At 41.7% G+C, this 18,776-nt stretch overlaps 3 protein-coding genes across 4 annotated transcripts; 1 reads left to right on the forward strand and 2 right to left on the reverse strand.

Moving 5' to 3' along the window:
- Nucleotides 1-1,754: 1,754 nt before the first annotated feature.
- LOC124063798 (protein Wnt-7a) lies at nucleotides 1,755-9,648 on the reverse strand. Its single transcript, XM_046397818.1, has 4 exons — nucleotides 9,284-9,648; nucleotides 8,464-8,690; nucleotides 5,568-5,839; nucleotides 1,755-3,441 (listed from the first exon to the last, which is right to left on the reverse strand). Exons 1-4 carry the CDS (start codon nucleotides 9,472-9,474, stop codon nucleotides 2,959-2,961), a joined length of 1,173 nt encoding a protein of 390 aa, XP_046253774.1. The 5' UTR covers nucleotides 9,475-9,648; the 3' UTR covers nucleotides 1,755-2,958.
- A 639-nt stretch (nucleotides 9,649-10,287) lies between these two features.
- fbxw12 (F-box and WD repeat domain containing 12) lies at nucleotides 10,288-14,330 on the forward strand. 2 transcript variants are annotated; one of them, XM_046397475.1, is made up of 10 exons: nucleotides 10,288-10,493; nucleotides 10,596-10,633; nucleotides 10,739-10,905; nucleotides 10,990-11,114; nucleotides 12,027-12,233; nucleotides 12,334-12,498; nucleotides 12,684-12,891; nucleotides 13,173-13,348; nucleotides 13,468-13,598; nucleotides 13,765-14,330. In XM_046397475.1, exons 1-10 carry the CDS (start codon nucleotides 10,395-10,397, stop codon nucleotides 13,862-13,864), a joined length of 1,416 nt encoding a protein of 471 aa, XP_046253431.1. In that variant the 5' UTR covers nucleotides 10,288-10,394; the 3' UTR covers nucleotides 13,865-14,330. The 2 variants fall into 2 exon arrangements, with proteins under 2 accessions (XP_046253431.1, XP_046253432.1); XM_046397476.1 differs by having other exon boundaries at nucleotides 10,383-10,493; nucleotides 10,722-10,905.
- Nucleotides 14,331-14,372: 42 nt separating this feature from the next.
- Nucleotides 14,373-18,569, reverse strand: ptpdc1b (protein tyrosine phosphatase domain containing 1b). The gene is made up of 9 exons (XM_046398152.1): nucleotides 18,139-18,569; nucleotides 17,423-17,588; nucleotides 17,183-17,263; nucleotides 16,943-17,061; nucleotides 16,728-16,865; nucleotides 15,590-16,617; nucleotides 14,856-15,038; nucleotides 14,620-14,730; nucleotides 14,373-14,507 (listed from the first exon to the last, which is right to left on the reverse strand). Exons 1-9 carry the CDS (start codon nucleotides 18,209-18,211, stop codon nucleotides 14,373-14,375), a joined length of 2,034 nt encoding a protein of 677 aa, XP_046254108.1. The 5' UTR covers nucleotides 18,212-18,569.
- Nucleotides 18,570-18,776: the final 207 nt, after the last annotated feature.

An 18,776-nucleotide genomic window follows, 5' to 3' on the forward strand; every position in this document is an offset into this window, starting at 1 on the left:
CATGGATATTACACCCCAGAACATCTTGGCGTGGACCTGGTCCTGTTTATGCAGAAACACAGCTAAGAGTATAATTAGCATTTCAGTGATCCTGCAGGGTGTCTGACTTAGGCTGTGACATCAAAGAAGGTGGTATTTTGTGTTTGTGACTCAAAGGGGATGGAGTGACTGTGGCGTATGTGTGGTGGTGTTTTACACCTGACTGGAAAGCACTGCAGGTGGATTATCTGGAACTGTGGCTAAACTGCACTGTTTGCCTGTTTGTTTGTGTTTTCAAAGCAAAGCATGCCGTAAATTACAGCATCCAGTGACTGACTGGTGAAAAATCCTCATGATTAATCTGCGTTAGGGCATTTTGTAACATTAGAGCACCACGTCCAAAGTATCCATACAAACCTGAGACTCCGCCCTTTTGTCATTCAAATGTTAATGACTGCAAGAGAAAGTAAAGGAGTGACACATTTAAATGACTCCTGATGTTTTGTTCATGGGGTAATGTGATGTGCGTCTTCCCCACAAAACTCTAGTTTAGGTTTAACCAGAGCTTTTTGAGCAGCTGCCTTTTCTTATGCGTGAGTCCTTTGTATCAATATTATGAAAGCTGGAAGCTTTTGTCAGACAGGGACAAGCCTCTGTTATTATACCCTTCACGCCCTTTTCCCTTTATTCTAGGCAGATTATCACTGCCAATGACACACGATACAGCTAACCTACTGTAAATTATACCTGAATTCTCACGTGTCTTGTTTTAAAATGGGGAGGGGGAAAGAAGGACGGGGTGAAGGGGTTTACAAGGAAAATTGCAGATGTGGAAATGTTCTAAAATACAGCACAGGTGAAACCTTCACAGGCTACATTTGTCAATCCCAGGAGGTTATTGGGAGCAGGTTTTCCGTCAGCACCTTGGGCCCGTCTCCCTACTCCACTTCCAGGCCGATGAGAGTGGAATCTGTAACGACTGTGGGCTTCAACATCGTTAACATTTCCCTGACACGTTGGTCGGCCTCTCTTGGAGACTGCCCTGCATTTTCTCCACCGCGCTGGAGTTGTTGTAGCAACTAGTGGCCCAGGAGTGAATGAAGCAGATGTGCGAGTCATCTATCACCTGACAGTTCCCACTCCCCCGACTGAGCAAGTCATCTCCGTGACAGTCTGCCCGACCAGTCTCATCAATTACGCTGGTACCCTACCATTAGAGCACAAACACTTTTCTACTCTGACACATTCAGCCGCTTCCCAGTCTGCAAGATGGGCCCTCAATTAAGCCTGAATAACTTTCCCCTCTGAAAGGACGTCTCTCTTTCTGTGGCCAAGTATTGGACATGTTGGATCTGTAGGATAAGCTCTTTGAAAGCTTATTTACCTCCGTGGTTGCCATATATTTGAGAATTCATATCCCTTTTTTATGACTTTATGATAGCCTGATGATGATGCAAGCTACAATAAAACTCCCATTAATAAAGATTTACTTTTATGTTCATTTGAAGGAATAAGTAATGACTAATGGTTAACTGATTTCTATATAATGAACAATAAAGGTGATTTATGTCACGAAAGTTCAACTCCACTGCTACACTGGTTTATGGTAAGAAATCCTGAAGGTCTACATTCATCTTTTTAGTGTAATCGAGCCATTTACAGTCAGTCACAACTGTTGAAGTGTATTTTATCCTTGCAAAACTATTTTCCCATTTGTTCTTTTGTCACAATCAGAGTGAGACTTGGCGCATAAGGAAGCAATAATGGACATCATGTTTTAGTGTTATTCTGTTCCTGTATTCCATCAGTAGTAGTCATGAAACGCAGTAAACACAGATGTTTGAACACAGACACAAATAAACAGTTTCTATCGCAATTACAATATACAACTATGGCAGTGACAGCAGGGGCCAACTTACACATATCAGCTTTTTTTTTCCAGAAGGATTTAAAAACAGGTGTCAGGGTCAGAACATGACATTGAATATGCAAAAGATATAAATAAGACATTCATATAAAAATAGGTTTTTACAAAATATACTCTATTAACCAATATTTACCAAAAGTGGAAGATGTGCCTGTGTTTTTGATCAGCGAACGAATCCTGTTAAGCTAATTCCGCTTGAAGTAAGCAACGCCATTGAAGGCAGCCAGTAGAGCGTTCAGCCTTCTACCTCAACAAATGGGATTCTCTAGACTAGCAGCAAACAGAGGGAAGACAAACTCATGAGGGGGTCAGAAGGTCAAAGTGAGTAGCCTACAGCAGTTTCATCTGGAACAACATTATTCTAAAACAGGACACATCATTCCAGGCAGATTCAAATCCAGTGTGTTAACTGTGGGCATGTTTTGATTGCTTTAATACACTAAAACTTCCCAACATTTAGTTATTTTTGATCCATAATGGACAAAATCAGTAGTTTTTAATAGAATAAATTAATATTAATTATTTGCATTCTCTAAATACAGCATGTTAAATATTCCAAATGGCTGTGTTAATTCATCTGTGCACAGAGGGGCGACTACAGCACTGCGTCCTGCCCAGCAATCATCCACCATATTTCATTTGCATTTGCAAAGTCCGTTTCCTAAACGTCAGAACATGTCCATGTAGCTTAAAGTCTTGACATTTTGCTTCACTGACTCACACCGTGATCACCCACATGCCAGGGCGCAGGTTTTCCCTTAACAGTGTTTTGGTCGCATCTTTTTCGACATTGCACCCCAACAAACACGACAGTCCAAGAAGAGGGTTGTAGAGCTTTGTGTGCAAAAGAATCGTGACACCCCACCTTCAGCTTACTGTATACACAGTACAGCAGATCCTCGTCATGTGTGAAAAAGACCGTAATAACAGCCTTCTTGTAAAGTTTAATAGTTCCTGTTTGTCCATGAAAACAAAAAGACATGAACCCACATGCTCACATACATCACCACACACACACACACACACACACACACACTGTCCAATAAATATTTTCATTTGCATGTGTACACCTCTGTCCTCTCGCTGCAGGTGTTGCATTTAACATAGCAGCACCACAGGAACTTGCAGTTGCACTGCCAGACGCGGGAGTACTGGTGTGTGTTGTATCCCCGGCCACAGCACATCAAGTCACAGCCACTGATGTGCTGCATCATTGTCTTGTTACACACCCTGCCCTGCGTCCCCAAGCTCCCCGTCACAGGGTCCGCCTCACAGTAGTTGGGGGACTTGTCTATGTACACCAGGTCTGTATCCATGGGCTTCCGATAAGAGTAAGGCTTCTTGATCTTGAGGAATTTAGGACGCTTGTTGCGGCTGGCTTTGACCGGTTCCACGTGCACCGCATGGGCATACTTTTCCTTGAGAATGTAGCCAAGCTCGCGGAACTTGGGAAGTGTAGTCCAGCAGGTTTTGGTGGTGCAGGAGCCGGAGACACCATGACATTTACATTCCAGTTGCATGTTCTTCTCCAGAATCTACACACACAAAAGCAACTCAGTAACGTAGTAACAACCAGGCAACTGTGCAAACACACCAGTGATGAGTGATAGTTACGCTGTCATGATAGATTAATAACAGCCAGATGAGAATATTAAAACCAATTAGCATGTAGTTTACAAGAATAAAGTTTTATCTGCTAAAGACAGTTTTCTATATATTTCAATATTTTAAGAATTGATTTTAATTACATTTAATGCATTGCCTACATATTATAAAATCCCGGTGTATTTGAGACTTTCTTACTTCACATTTCAACTACTGCACTGGCAAGGCAAGTGACAAACGTGCAACTTAATAACAATGTGACTGACATATACACTACAGTTGAGGATTAAATACAGCCCCACCACATAGCTGTGTGATACCACATACACAGAAGCCAAAATAATGTATCAGATTTCAGGCTCTGCGTGTGTAGTTACCACACACAACACACAAATGTCAAGAGTGACTGTACAAGGTGCAGAGTGACTAGGATTACTGCTAAACCCTGAGCTGATGACAATCAGAAGTGCCATTTACTGAAACTGGAATTTTCTTTAGCAACAAGGTCAATTGCAATTTCCGTTTGTTTAAATTCAAGGCATTTGGTATGCGATATGGTCTCCTAAAGCCACAGACGAGATATTTATGCCCTGTGTTCTTGGCAAGCAAACTTTAACGATAAAACCAAAATACAGACATGTGAATTAGACCCCCCCCCCCACCATCCTCCCAAAAGCAAACCACTTCGTAAAACCCTTGGCTTCAACTCCCTAATCCATCAGTTGTTCTGTGACCAACACTTGTGACAGCCTTTGTGTGGACATCTTCGACTGGGGAGCTGTGAACAGCGCTCCTGCTCAGTGTCACCGCTTTTGATTAGCATAAATAAAGGGGGGGGGGGGAACTATCAAAACAGAGAGGCCATTTATTAAGCAGACAGAGGAGAAACTGAGGAAAACCGTGCAAAGTTTGAACCCTCAAGTGCAGCCTTTTCCCTGGGAGGCAATTTAGCTGTCCAGATAAGCCAATTTGAATTCATGGTCCTGAAACACACACATAGAAAATGATCTACTAGGTACAATTGTCTGTGACGAGGCTTTTCAGCCAGTGTGGGGATGGATGTGTTGGTTGTGAGAATCAAGCTATTCTGGCACAGTGAGACAGAGACAGACAGAGAGAGAGAGAGAGAGGGAGGATATGAGTTAACTTGGGCAAAGCTGCTTCTTTATTCTTCATTCATTCCTACCTCACTTTAGCTGTTTGGCACATTATTCCGCTCATTCACTAACCTCTAGACTTACTGGAGTCTCTTTGTCACTCTGCAGTATTCTGCAGTATTGCATTCCCAAAAGCTGTCAAATGAGCAGGTCAACACATCATGAAAATCATCCTTTCCTGCTAAGTTTGTCTTATTTGTATTGTATTCTTGTAGTCTCTGGTTTTTATGTTGTAATGTTCCTTTGTAACTTTTGCTCAAAACAAACATTTTGGAAAAGGTATACTTATTTTATTACCCTCTGGCAGTAAGCATGGCCAGTACCATGACATGCTAATTGCAACAGAGCAGCAACAAAGACACATACTACTCAACAATGATCAAACCCGGTAACCGAACAGTAAACACCCGTGTGGTGCATGTACAAGCACATTGCACCTGATGTGGGTTTATGATGTTAGAGAATTTGTGGGTGGGAACTGTCATTCAAGTAACTGTATCCTGTCCCAGTGGTGCAAGACATGGAAGGGAGGGGGGGGGGGGGTAATGCCTTTTTGTAGCATGTCAATCTGTTTTCAGGGCAGAGATCTGGGTTGTAATCAAACCCTGCCTCTTAGAGAGCTATTCCCCTAAAAGCTGCTTTTTATTCCACTGCTTGTTCAATCTTGGCCCCACTGCCCAGATCTTTGCCAAGGTTCACCTGCACCACATCATTTCAGAGACTGATAACAGCTACCAAGACCAGCCTCAGACCATTAACCACCTGTTCGCCATCATGTTTTCTCTTATTTTCTGACTGATATTTAAATTTAAAGATGGGAGCATGTAAAGTAGGCTATGTGATCTATTAAGTTATTGTGCTGGAAAAAGAGACACATAATCCTGTCACTAATCACTTACCTTGCGTCCCACCTCATTGTTATGGAGGTTCATGAGCGTCCTCGCGTTCTGTTTGACCTCCCGAGCGTCAATAAATACTTTGGAGAAGCCCAGGCCGTAGCTGATGTCTGCCGAGCAGCCTCCCCACTTCCACCCCTGGTCTACGCTGTAGAAACCCTGCTTCTCTTTGTCGCAGCTACAGTCACTCAGGTTACCCTGTGTACAGGCTGCCGTAATGGCATGGGCCACCCCGGCGGCAATGATGGCGTAGGTGAACGCAGCTTCTTTACTGCCTAGTGGAGCAGAAAAAGAGAGATGATGAATAAAATGTTGCATGTATGCACTGAGGGTTTTTGAATTAGGGAATGCCGTGGTGTGTCTCCTCCAGTTTGAGGGAAATGCAACAAGTGCGTAGCAGGGAAAAATTAGATTAATTATTAGCAGCATGTGTGCTTACATCACGGTCTTACTGACATATCATTCAAGGGCTGTAGTGTTTTGAAACCTGACCTGGAAACTGTCCTGCCCGTGAACCAAAATGGCCGCTGTCAGCATTGTCAACAAAGCAGTATGAATAAGAGGGTTGTCAGACAAGGAAGGACTATTGATCCGCTCAGAAACTGTCAAGTTCTGTGTAAACTCATAAGGTACTGACATCAGAATCTTCATCCTGTCGTTATCTCACTCAAGTCCAGCTAACAAATCATTTACACACAAACAGAAATATCGACAAATAACTAAAGGTTAATCTGACAGGACTCATATGACAGATCCTTCTCAAGTCACATAATAAGAAGGTAGAAAACACACTATAAAGAGAAGCACTGCATTATGCAAACAAAGCAGTATGTTTTCCTTATTATACAATGTGAAAACAGCCCAAAATGTAATGAACGTGCATAATCATAAACATGATCACCTTGCAGTACCTTGCAGTCATTGTCTTGCAAACAAGAAACTCGCAGCTGTAACATTCATCATATCTGTGGGTAAATAAACTCCTCTTGTCTCTCTTTGTTAAAAACAAACATCATACTTTCTTTCTGCATCCTCCTGACACCCGGTTCACTATGAAAAGCTGCCATGTTTTTGATAAACATCTTGGATTCGTGCCCTTGCCATTGAAGAAAAAAAAAAAAACTCATATTGAGGCATCAATTATGTGGACGTTTTTATAGACTTGATGGGCCCAGAGCCAAAAAAGAAGGTGTGTCAGTGCAGTCAGCCAGTTCTGACTGCACTTGTTAATTTTTCCCCTGAAGTTCTGAGTGCATGAGTTCACCACAAGAGATGAATTCTTCATAACCTTGTAATGAGAAGTGGAAGATATTAAAAAGAAGTTGTATTAGTTGAACTACAAGTGCAAGTTCACTGTTCTTTTACTATGTTTGTTTCTCTTTCATCTCTGCAGAGTCACGCACCCCTCATAATCCACCCTCTTTATAAGGGCCTGGTCTCATACACTTTGGTGCAAACACAGTTGAGACCTAAAACAGCTACAAGCTGATGCACCTTGCATTACCCATCAGGATTATATCAGTTCTCTGGTCATTCTTCCTTCACTTTAAGAACAATTGCAAGCTCCACAGCTCCACTCAGCCTGAGCATCAACAATAGCATCCATTTACAGCCATTGGCCTTCTACTCTAATCTGATCAGTGAAACCAATCTATTTGGTATGGCTGTCCAAGCCATAGACTTAAACTTCTGTCTTGGAAAGACACAAACCAAGATTGTCAAACACCACTGTTTTCACTTCTATGGCATGAAAAGATAATCCTTTCTTTCCAACAGCAGCAGGCAAAAAGGCCTCAAACAGCTGGACCAAGCTACTGGCCATTGTTTTATTGTTTTTACTTCAGTACTTCTAGGCCATACCAGAAATGGAGTGTTACAATTCTCTTATGGTTTTTTTTTTTTGAATTAAAAGTTCCTTTTTTGAAGTTATCAAACTCCATACTTACTGACTAGCCATAAACTAACCATAAATGCATCATGAGACAAAATATCATTTTATTTAATTAAACCTTGTTCTTCCTGGTATTAATATCCTCAATATCTAACAATCTTTAATCCACCTTATCAGTTCACTGAAGCCAACAAGTGGGCCACACAATTTCAGCACCCTCTGATATTCATGCACTCTTCAGAGGAGACTTTTGTCTCAGCAGCAGGAACATTGATTTGAATTTCTTTCTCTAATTCAGTACTTTCAGGTTTTGTTTTCCTCTTGGCTTTGCCCCCACTGTAACTTATACCCGTGGTAAGAGCTATGTCCTTACAGTGCGAGCCACAGCACCCATCGCTAGACAGGATAAAGACCAGTGAAAATGTGTCTCCGGAGACTCTGCTGGACTGAAAAGAAAGGCTGCGAACATTCACAAGAGCTTTGTTATAGTGCTGGCTTCAGATACCTTTTATACATGCCCAGAAAGCCCTACTCAATGAAGAGTCCAGATCAAAACTAGGCCTGATGTAAATGACAGTGGCTCCTCATGGGATGCTCCTCACAGATGCAATAATAAAGACTATGAGATCATTTATGTTTAGAAGTCGTTTGTCTGGCCCATTTTTTGACTGAAGATCAAGAGCATCAGCATCAGCTATATTTGTAATACATATGGAATAGTGTGGCTGTCATACTTTTGGTCATACTTTTACAAATAAGATGCATTTATCAGATCATAAGTTAAGTTCTTGATACGCACAAATCCTGTAATTCACTTTAACACTTTGAAATCATAAAAAAAGCTTGAGACAAGCCAGAAAAGAACCAAAAGGTAAAAACTGTGCGCTTTTTACGCACGACGCGCACAAATACGCATGGAGGCGCGAGGTGACTGATCAGTTATATTTTCGGATACTGCTACAAGAAAAGTTTCAAATTGTAAACAAACGTTCACAGACAGCAACATACCCACTTTCAACTCTTTTCCGAAGACTGTCCTCTCTCCAAGCGCAGAGCAGTTCCAGCGCCCGTTTTTGAACTGAAACTGACACTCGTTGATGCCCATTTGGGCTCCCTCTCCGATGACGATAATGGCATCGGGGCGACTCTGGCAGATAATGCGTTGTCTCGGGGCCAATCCGGGGATCTTGTTACAGATTATACTCGCACCTAGGGCCACCACCGACGAGAAGCCACTGTGAATGGAAGATGGACAAGACTGAGAAAAAGCACCCATCGAACATTTATTTTTTCTAATCTAATATTTTTGACTCTTAGTATAAATGGATTGCTTCACATTTCCATAAACGCTTTAAATTAAGTGTTTGGTTTATTAAATAATAGCTGATGGTCGTAATACAAATTTGGAAAATTTGGAAAATACCCAGCCTTTGCATTTTAACGGCAGAAGCGATCAGCAAGACTTTCTTTACCTTGTCTGGGCTAATGTGCATCGCTAAACAAATTATGTAGGCTTCATTAAAGTCGCAGATACTTGTCATTATTATGCAAGTATGAGTTTTACCAAGCTTTAATGAAGGAAATGTCATCCAGTAAGGTACGGACGCAGCTACCGTAAGTCTAACTGAGATAACTTTACGCTCTTCTCTAAATGTCTGACTGATAGTTTATTTAAGAAAAATCTACCAGGTTCTTTTCAGTAAATATCGGAAAACATATTTAACAATAGATGAAAAGTCTAATATTCCTTCCTCGGTTATGCTATTAAAGTCTATTGCGACTGAGAATAACCTTCAAACAAATGAGAAGTCAAATAAACACAGCTCACCCAATTTTCAAATAAACAATCCCCAGACAAAGTAAAACTCTTAAAATCCAGCGTCGTGTTCTCCGACTCATTGCGGCCCGGCTCTCAGTTTCATGCAACGATTTGTGGCTGATGAATAACTCGACTCGCGTATTCTCCGATCGATCACAGCACAGGTAACTCCGAAAGCACTCCAAAATGACGAAAAGCATTAAAAAAAACAGGACACGCACAGGAACTTTTAGCCTACAAGCTGCCGGCTAGGGTATCATCCAAACTTCTTTTGCGTGGCCCTCTTTCGCTGGGCCCTCTTGTCATTGCGAGGGTGTCACAGGTAACCCTTGGGGTGAGCAAGTGCGATTATCTCTTTTCTCACAGTTCCTCTGCTACCCGCAGGTCTTGGCTATATATCTGGCTCATCTATCTGGGGCGTGTTCACAGAAGACATGGGGCCCTGCTGAAGAATCCCGCCAGGGCTGAATCTCGACACACACACACACAGACACACACGCAGAGAGAGAGAGAGAGAGAGAGAGAGAGAGAGAGAGAGAGAGAGAGAGAGAGAGAGAGAATTCACCTTGACTGATTGGAGTGGCTTTTTTTTATTTGGTTATTAAGTGGGTCAGGGCTCGACTCACTGTGGTCATAAGCGTATTATTTTAACGTTTCGTTCGTTTAAATGAACAGTATTTTATCCACACACGCGAAAAGGAGGAATCACAAAAAGGCACAGATGAACGATACTTAAAACAAAGTAAGATGCAGCGATGAAGTAGGAGTAAAATATGACCTCCACTCTATAAGGCAACAGGCGGTTAAAGCCCACATTCGTGAGATTTAACCCATGCATTTATGTCTTTTAATCATTTTTTATTTAAAATCCATCCACTTCTCGACTTTATATAGCCATCTGGTACGCGCTACCTGTTGTGCGCCTCCGTCCTCTCGCGTCACCAATAGCGATATTATATTATAATGGCGACATCTGGTGGCCGAAATAAGAGCGTGCAAGACAAAAGCTAGACGGAACACCCTTCCTTGTCCCTGTGTAGTTTCCGTAGCTCACCCAAACATACCACAGCCCTTGGACCCCCGGGAGGGAGATCGTAGGTAGGGGGTTGCTGATGTCAGTATGGAAATTCAGCAGACGCACTTGATTGGTGATTGCCTCATTCATATTTTTACGTTCCTGACTGAGGATGATTTAATCAGTGCCTCGAGTGTGTGTAAGGTAAGAAGCATCCAGCTTGCGGAAGTAGCTCATGTGCAACAAGCAAACGTATTATAAATCCCCAAAGATGACTCAGATCACTTTTGATTTTTATATTTCTAGGATTGGCATGATGCGGCAGAGACTGCTTGGTTATGGAGGTGAGTTTTCGCAGTACTTTAATTACTGTTTTCTGTAACGATTGAATGATACTTCAGGCCAACACGTTTGTAAACACTGAACATCCAGTTCCGTGGTGCTCTCAGGAGGATGTGTCTGCATCGCTGGAGTTTCTGTAACTTTGCTGTCTTGAGGAGCGAACACGTGAATCACTCGTGGAAGAGATACTACCTGCGACGTTGCCACTTGGAGATGAAGATGACGGAAGGACGGTCAGGAGCTTACACCTGCAAAAGCCTCAGGGGGCACACAGGTATGCTGTCCCTTTCTTTGGAATCCCCTCTGCTTGACTTCATCTCTCATCTCATTGTTATGTCTGACACATGCTCTCCATCAGGCAGGGTGGTGGGGTTGGAATACCTGCAGGGGAATTCAGCCCAGTTACCTCACCTGTGGAACATCAGTGCCACAGTTTGCAGCGCCTCTACTGATGGCACAGTCCGAGCATGGAACATCCAAAATGTCAGTACAGCAACTTCAGCATATCATCCTGCGTTCTCAGTGTAGTGTAAAAATGCAGAATGTTTTCTTGTTCAGAGGCACAGACTGTGATTAAGTATTTATCTACTTCCAATCCAAATTTTTGTATGTAAGCAGTGGTGGACTTAAGCTGTCTGAGGGCTAGGGGCTGAAAACACAAAAGGGCACCCGCAGCTTGCAGAAATTTGTGATGCATTTATGATATTATTATGTGTCTGACAACTACTACACCTCTGTATTACAACATAAAGGGAACTGCAACCATTTAAAGGCATACGGAGGACACATAATTTTCTAGCATGTAATATAGCACTGCAAAGCACATTTTCTCCATTTTATTTGGCACCTATAAGGATCATCTTTTGTCCTCCGGAAGGGCAGCCGAAAGGACTGGAATTTTATTTATTTTTTTATCCATCATAAATGAATCTAAGTGAGCATTTTTGTGGTGTTTTTCAAACATGGAGGCAGTACCTGCTCCCCATTGAGTCACCAGTGTATCTAAGTTGCAAGTATGTAGATTTTTTTTTTCCATCTGTCTGAAAATGATTATATGATTCAGACGTTAGTAACATTATGTGAAATGCGAGTCAGTCTATATCTAAAACTTGCAATTTCAAGTAGTGTTTGTTTTTCTTTTATCTCAGAAAGTAAACAAAGTAAACAAAGAAGTAAAAGTGACAATGTTTGATGGTGGGCTGTATACTGCATTCAGACCTTTCAACTACCAGGGATATGTACTGCTATCACATAGTCACTACAAGCCGTCCTGTCAGCACTGAAACAGATTTTCTCCCAAAGTTCCCCCTGTTTGGTGGGAAGCCCAAAGGCACCAGAATGAAGACCCTCACTAAGGCATTTATCTGATGTTGGACCCTTTTTTTCCCCTCTCAGGGTGAACTCCTGTGGTGCAGTAGTGTGCAGAGTCCTTTAACAGGGATTGTAAGTGACGAACAGCATGAAGTTGTGATCACAGCAGACTCCACAGGCCTCATCAAGACCTGGCAGGGTCATGATGGTCAGGAGGTGGCCTCGTTTTCTACTGCATCACCACACTGTACGCTACTACAGTACAATGTCAACAACAATTGGTTTCTCACTGTAAGTGACCTCAGAGTGTCAGGGTTTCTAAATATAAGGATAATACAGTATTTTTTTTTCCAGTAAACTAACATTTCCTTCTCATTATATCTTCTTTCAGGTTGGAACCAGTCAGGGGTCTTTGTGTACACTAGCTGATTCAACTTTGACCAAAAAGTCAAGCATAATGGTGTGCGATACCTTTAAAGTCAACATACTCCTAGTTTCACCTGACAAGAAATGGATCGCAGCTGGAACCAAAGACAATGATGACTTAAGTCCAAAGGTATTTCTTGTTGTCTCAGACAGCCTGACTTTCTGTTGGTGTTTCCTGCTCTGTTCTGTTCTTGTGTGTTACCTCATCACCTCTCTGCAAATGACATTGTGGGAGAAATAGGTGTTCATAGATAAGAGCAATGGAACATAAATGTACTATTTTCTTTAGATTTCTGTTGTTTGGTTTGTTGGTAGGTGATTTACACTGAGAGTTTGACCTCTCCGTCTGAGAACGAAGATCCTCTGTGCCAGTCTGTGCCAGTCACTGGGTGCCAGACTGCTGTCTTCATACCCACACAGCCTGCCAGACTGGCCGTCATCCACAACGAGCACCCAAACAACAAAGTCCTCTCTGTGTTTGATGTCAGCATTAAAAAGACGAAATACAAGTCAGAGATCCAAGGTGAGGAGTGAGGCACGAACAGATTTTTAACTGACTATTAGGAAACTACAGTCAGTTGGTGAGGCATTCTAACAGATATTGTTAAGGTGCTGGTACAGATACTGCTAATATTTTAGCCTGTTGAACTATTGAAATAGTTTTACAGGTTGGATAAAAGTAGATCCCCCCACCCAAAAAAAAGAAAAAAGAAAGAAAAAAAGTGACAACTCACCCTGAAATCCTGTTTTTCCTGGATACTGTAGTTGGCTTGTGCTGGTATAATTTTGAATCTCTTCTCTTAGTCCAGCAGGTGGAGTCCTTCCCTTTAACCATCAGGTCCTCACACATCCTTCTGGAGGCCAAGGATAGCAACTGCTTAGTGTTGGCAGCTGACCATGAGCTCAGGGTCTACTCTCTGAAAGGAGCCCTACTTGCTAGCTTTAAAGATCACATGATGCCTGTCACTTCTATGTGTGTGGTAGGCTGTTTTTTCATTTTGAATTGCTTTAAAAAACCCTTCAAGTGTTGACATTCTCTTGTTTTGTGCAGTGCAGTATACCCAATAACAGTCAAATACATATGTCTTCGCATTAACAGGATAGCTTCCGTGTGGTGACAGCATCTCAGGACCTCTCCTTACGGGTGTTGACATGGAGAAATGACAGAGACCGTGGGCTGACCTTGGAGAGCCAATACCACCTACTGGGAGGCTCTCACACAATGTCCAGGTATTGTCTGCTTTAGTATGGCTCAGTTGTGTCAATGGCAGCCAAGTAAACATTAATATATTCTGGTAAGGCAACAATCTGACTGCAGCCATTTTTTCCCTGTATCTTCATTGTCCCTTGTCAGTTATGTCCAAATCTAATTTATCCTTTGTGTCCTGTGTTCTAGAGGGTTCACCCACGTCACCTGTGACTACTCCAGCATTGTGGCCTCAGTAGAAGGGAAAGATGGAAAAGATGTCTTAAAAGCATATTCTTTCACCTCCTGAGCATCACTACTGGAAAAGATGCATACAAGCCATTTGCACGATCCACTGGAAGGTGAAACATTTGCTTTTATTATGAACTGTACATCATATATGCTTACATTAGGATGTTCTTTGGAAAGTTTATGTTTAAAGAAAATGGATTTTAATAGTTATAGCTGGTGAGAAATGCTATGTTATTGGAAAGGCAGTGATACACTGTGTGAACAACATAGAAGTCTGTGCAGGTACTATGATTGTGTTCTTCTAGCTGAGGCATGTCAGTGTTGAATGTTACAAGTTTTAAGGCAAAATGTACCGTAAAATATACTTTGGTAACCTGTTCTTCAGTACGTTACTGCCAAGCACTGCTGACGTAAGAAAATACTGAGGTGTATTAGTGGAATTAATCTGCCTGCCATTAAGGTTTATATTTGTCCCACTTTGACAAAATCAGTTAAAACACATTAAAACATTTTGTTACAAGGCACATAAGCGCTCCTTTCAATTTCATATACATGACTGGTAGTACTTATGTTACAGAAAAAGGAGACATAGGCGTCTCATCTGCTTCGATGATCATGCGTCTCATGTCTTCAAGGACACACCGTAAGACCGAGGTCATGGTCTCATGCACTTTGCTTCCATCCTCTGACTTGCTGTCCATCTATTCAAAGGCAAACAAGAGTCTCAGTGTCTTGAAACAAAACGAATAATGATGGAACTCATTAGATTTTTTTAAATCAGTCCCAAATAATTAGATGTATTGGTTTCCTTACCCAGGTGAAGGCCTTGATAGTGCGAATCAGGAATGCATTTTCAACCTCTTCTGGTATACTCAGCATATGAGCCATACAATCTAGTATGCACATTAATGTTTCTTTAGGGGCCTGGGAAGAGATGAAAATGAGCGTTAAACTAAAAATATATATATATACGTAAATTTATTTTCTAGGCAATTCATTACAGTATTGTTGTTAATTTAAATGTGAATCAGAATAGAGTGTGCGTTGACCTGGTCAAGTGTGTTGAGGACAGTTTGAGCATCGGTGTTGTCAGGGTTGAGGCCTTTGGCTTCCTGGATGGAGATGACCGGCTCTTTAAGCTGCTCCAGCCACGCCCACATGAGCCCAGTGAGGATGAAGGGGTCCCTCTCCATACACAGCCTTTCCCAGCCACCGCCTTGGTTCAGTTCTGCCTGCACAGCCACACAGCCATGTTAGACCCTGTTTGCCTGAATCAAGGTTACTATAGTTAACTAACACTAAACTAAAAAACTGAAACTGAGTGTGAAAAAAACATTTTCGTTAACTGAAATAAAAATAGAAGCCAGACAAAAACAAATAGATGATATTGCTGATATTATGTACTTACAAAACTAATTAAAATGAAATAAAAAAATATACCGGTTTTGTTTGTCAACTTCTAAAAATTGTTCAACAGACAAGACTGTGTGTGGTCAGCTGTTTTTTCAACAGTTACTGAAACTAATAAGAAAGTAAATCTTAACATTTTTAAGTACATTTTGTTGTTTACATACATAAAAAATAATTTCCAAAGCAAAGTAAAATGTCGTGTCAGGGGGAGGATTACAATTTTTGGACTAGAGTACATGCAATAAGGCCTTAGTCTGGCATGAACAGGTAACAGCTGATGTAACTCACATTTTAGCATAATATCAGTCTTTGTGATTGACAAATTCAAGCATTTAGATAATTTCTGATGTATTTCTACCTATATGTCAGTTACCTGCCAGGCCAAGACTTTGTTTTTGTGCTCCTCTTGCCCATCAAAAAAAAGGTCCACGGCTAAGGCCTGTGCCACTAGCAACCTCCTGGCATCCAGGGACAACTCTGACTGCAGGGTGATAAAGGGCACCTCTGACTTCTCTGATTGCTCCTCTTTGCAAACTTGAGAGCTTATCCCATTCATTGCCATCTCTTTCCTCTGCTCTGCCTTCCATCTTGATAACATACTACCCTTTTTGGTAGGTTCACTGTTTCCCACTGACTCACTACGTTGGATGGTTTCCCGCTTCACTTTCTTCAACAGAATGCATCCATCTTTCTGGTTTTCTTCATTCTTGATTTGCCAGAGTGAACCTGTTGAGCTGTGTGAGATCTCAGACGTGTCGCTATTGAAACGGCGACAATGGGCTGCAGGCAAAGCGAACTCGGATGGGGCAATGGACATTTCAACATTACTCTTTGACAATGAGCTGAGAGGTTGTGTGAGGAGGTTGAGCTGTGAGCCCAGTCGTCTCAGGTCGGATTCACTGTAGCTCAGACTTTTGCGATGGTAGAAGATGGGTGGCTCGTTGAAATGTCTCGGTAAGGTGGGTGTACCTGGTAAGCGGGGCTCTTTTGCAAAAAACTCGTTGCCCATCTGCTCAATGATGCTGAGAGTCATTTCAATGTCATGAATATCAGGGGCCTCCAGAATGTCCTCCTCAATCACCTGTCGATTCTCTGCAATGTCCAACAGCAGCTTTGACACTAGTTGGACAATCTTTGGTAGGTGCCTCAGCTCCTTCCTCTCATAGCCATGCAGAATGTTTCTCTGACGGTTCAGGTACTGGGACAGGGTGACTGGGTTAAATCGAGGCTCAGCACAGGAAAACACGCTCCTCAAAGGGGCAAGGAACTGAACAAACTCTCTGACACAACGCAGCTGACCTCGGGTCTGGATGGAATTGGGGCGTTTAGCACGTACATATAAAATAGCCTGGTTAGCAGTCATCCTGGTGGCATAGGCCAAAAAGCATGCTAACAGCACACCTGGAGGGAAGAAAGGAGAAAACCTTCACTGTGTGTCAGATTGTGCAGATGAAAGATAAGACGGTCCTGAAAAGTCAAAACACTTTATACAACATTTCTTAAAAACGTACCTGTTCTGCCAAGACCAGCGTGACAATGGACTGCTATCTTTCCCTCCTGCAGTGCAAAGGCCATGACCTTCATCATGTCCAGAACAGTTGTGAGGCTGGTCACTCCATAGTCACTCCAGCCGAAATTGTAGAAATAAACTGACATGGCAAGATTTTTTCAGTTAAACCTGAGCGACAATCTTGATTTATCGAGACTGACTGGGGAAAGCACTCACTGTTGTTTTCCATGAAAACCTCTGGGCGGTATGAAAAGCCGCTCTCTGGTTCCAGAGGGTTTCCACAGCTAGCATGTTCACCAGGTATCTGTAGGTTGATCACTGTTTTAATACCATGCCTTGAAACAAACAGACATGCAGAAACAGAAACATGAACACGTTGTTATTCTCATCTCCTCGAACAGTGTCTGTTTTTAGCCAGGATGCTGCTGAAAGACCCTGAAACGAAGTTCTGCATACCCTCTGAACTGATCAATGATGTTGAACTTCTCAATGATTTCTGTTGAGGGTCTGGACATAGCGAGAAGATGATCAGTAACCCTAAAACAGTAGAGAAAACACCCTTCTCAGCTCAACTAGTGTGACATAACATAAAGAGTAAATATAAAAGCATTTTGTTGAAATAGATCATTTGAGAAACATGTAAAAATGTATGCTTTTGTGTTCTCAGAACTACTAAGACAGAACAAGCATGTGTACCAGGAGGAGTAGAGGCCTTTTATGGCCTGTTGGTCATCCCTCCAGTAACTTGGGTTGTCGTACTTGCAGGCTTGACCTCCACATCCGATTGAGCATTGCATATGTCCAGGTATCACATAACGTATTGCTTCTCCTACTATAGTGTACTTTGCCCTGGGGGCTCTGACTGGAGTAATGGAGAAAAGAAGAAAAATCCGATATTAGTCAAAAGGTCTTTTATCTAAAGTTGTAGGTAACTCTGTTTATTGTATTGTATTTTTATGAGACAGGTATAACAGGTGTGAGATGAGACGCTGTCACCACACGGAAGCTATCCTGTTAATGTGAAGACAACACTAATTTGTCCTATTCAGACACTTATGAGATTTTTGTGTTCTTTTGTTAAATTATAAAAATTTAGCTGGGAATTTCAGTGTTTTCTCAGCAGAATAAACAGATAAAATACCATAAAAATCCAGTGAGCTGTTTTCTCATTCAGAGACTCCACCAAAAGAAGGCTGTTCTTTAACACCTGAATAATTAAGATCATCAGTGGTGACTGCTCACTTAGAGGTGTCTAATCCTTGTCTGGCTGTGAGCATTACATTAAAAATAGCCATTCTTTTGATGGAACACTTAAAATACATTTTAATTGTGCATTTTGGTGAAATAACTGACAACCTAATAAACTTTAAGTCTTTAACTGAATCTGATGACCTGCTATCATCATTACTTACTGTATTCCATCAGAGCTCCACCCCTTGTCTTTGTATGGAGTGCCATAGCAATTAGGCTGACATCCACAGTCATAGCAGAGCCTGCACACACACACACACACCCATATGTAACTTATTACACTATACTGTAGACATTATCATATCACCCAATATCAGTTGATCCTGTAGGTCTAACATTAAAACTGAAATACAGAAGCCTATTATCACCAATCTGGACAAGGCAAGTTAGATAGAACTACTGACAAATGTACATTTGGATCAAAGATCAACATCATAAATCACATTCAGTAAAATATCAAGCAGACATAATCCATATTGCTCTTCTTAGCTGTTGTGCCTCAGTAGTACAGCACAGTACAAAATTTCGTATCATTCTTCAGAACCCATGTGCAAAATAATTGACTCTGTGGTTGTTTAAAAGGAAAGAAATACAACAAATATAAAGATTAATGCAAATAACAAATAAAATAAGATTAATTTTATTTTTAAAAACTTAATTACCTGTAGTGAGTGAAATGAAATGCCTGTATCCACCATCTCAGAGCACGAAAGGTTCATATCTGCAGTCGCCAACATTTCTGACATCAACCTCTACAGCTCTGACGTCGTCTTTCCCTCTCCAGCTCTGTGGAAAGTCA

This window comes from Scatophagus argus, chromosome 8 (assembly GCF_020382885.2).
Source record: "Scatophagus argus isolate fScaArg1 chromosome 8, fScaArg1.pri, whole genome shotgun sequence".
Classification (NCBI taxonomy): Eukaryota; Metazoa; Chordata; class Actinopteri; family Scatophagidae; genus Scatophagus; species Scatophagus argus.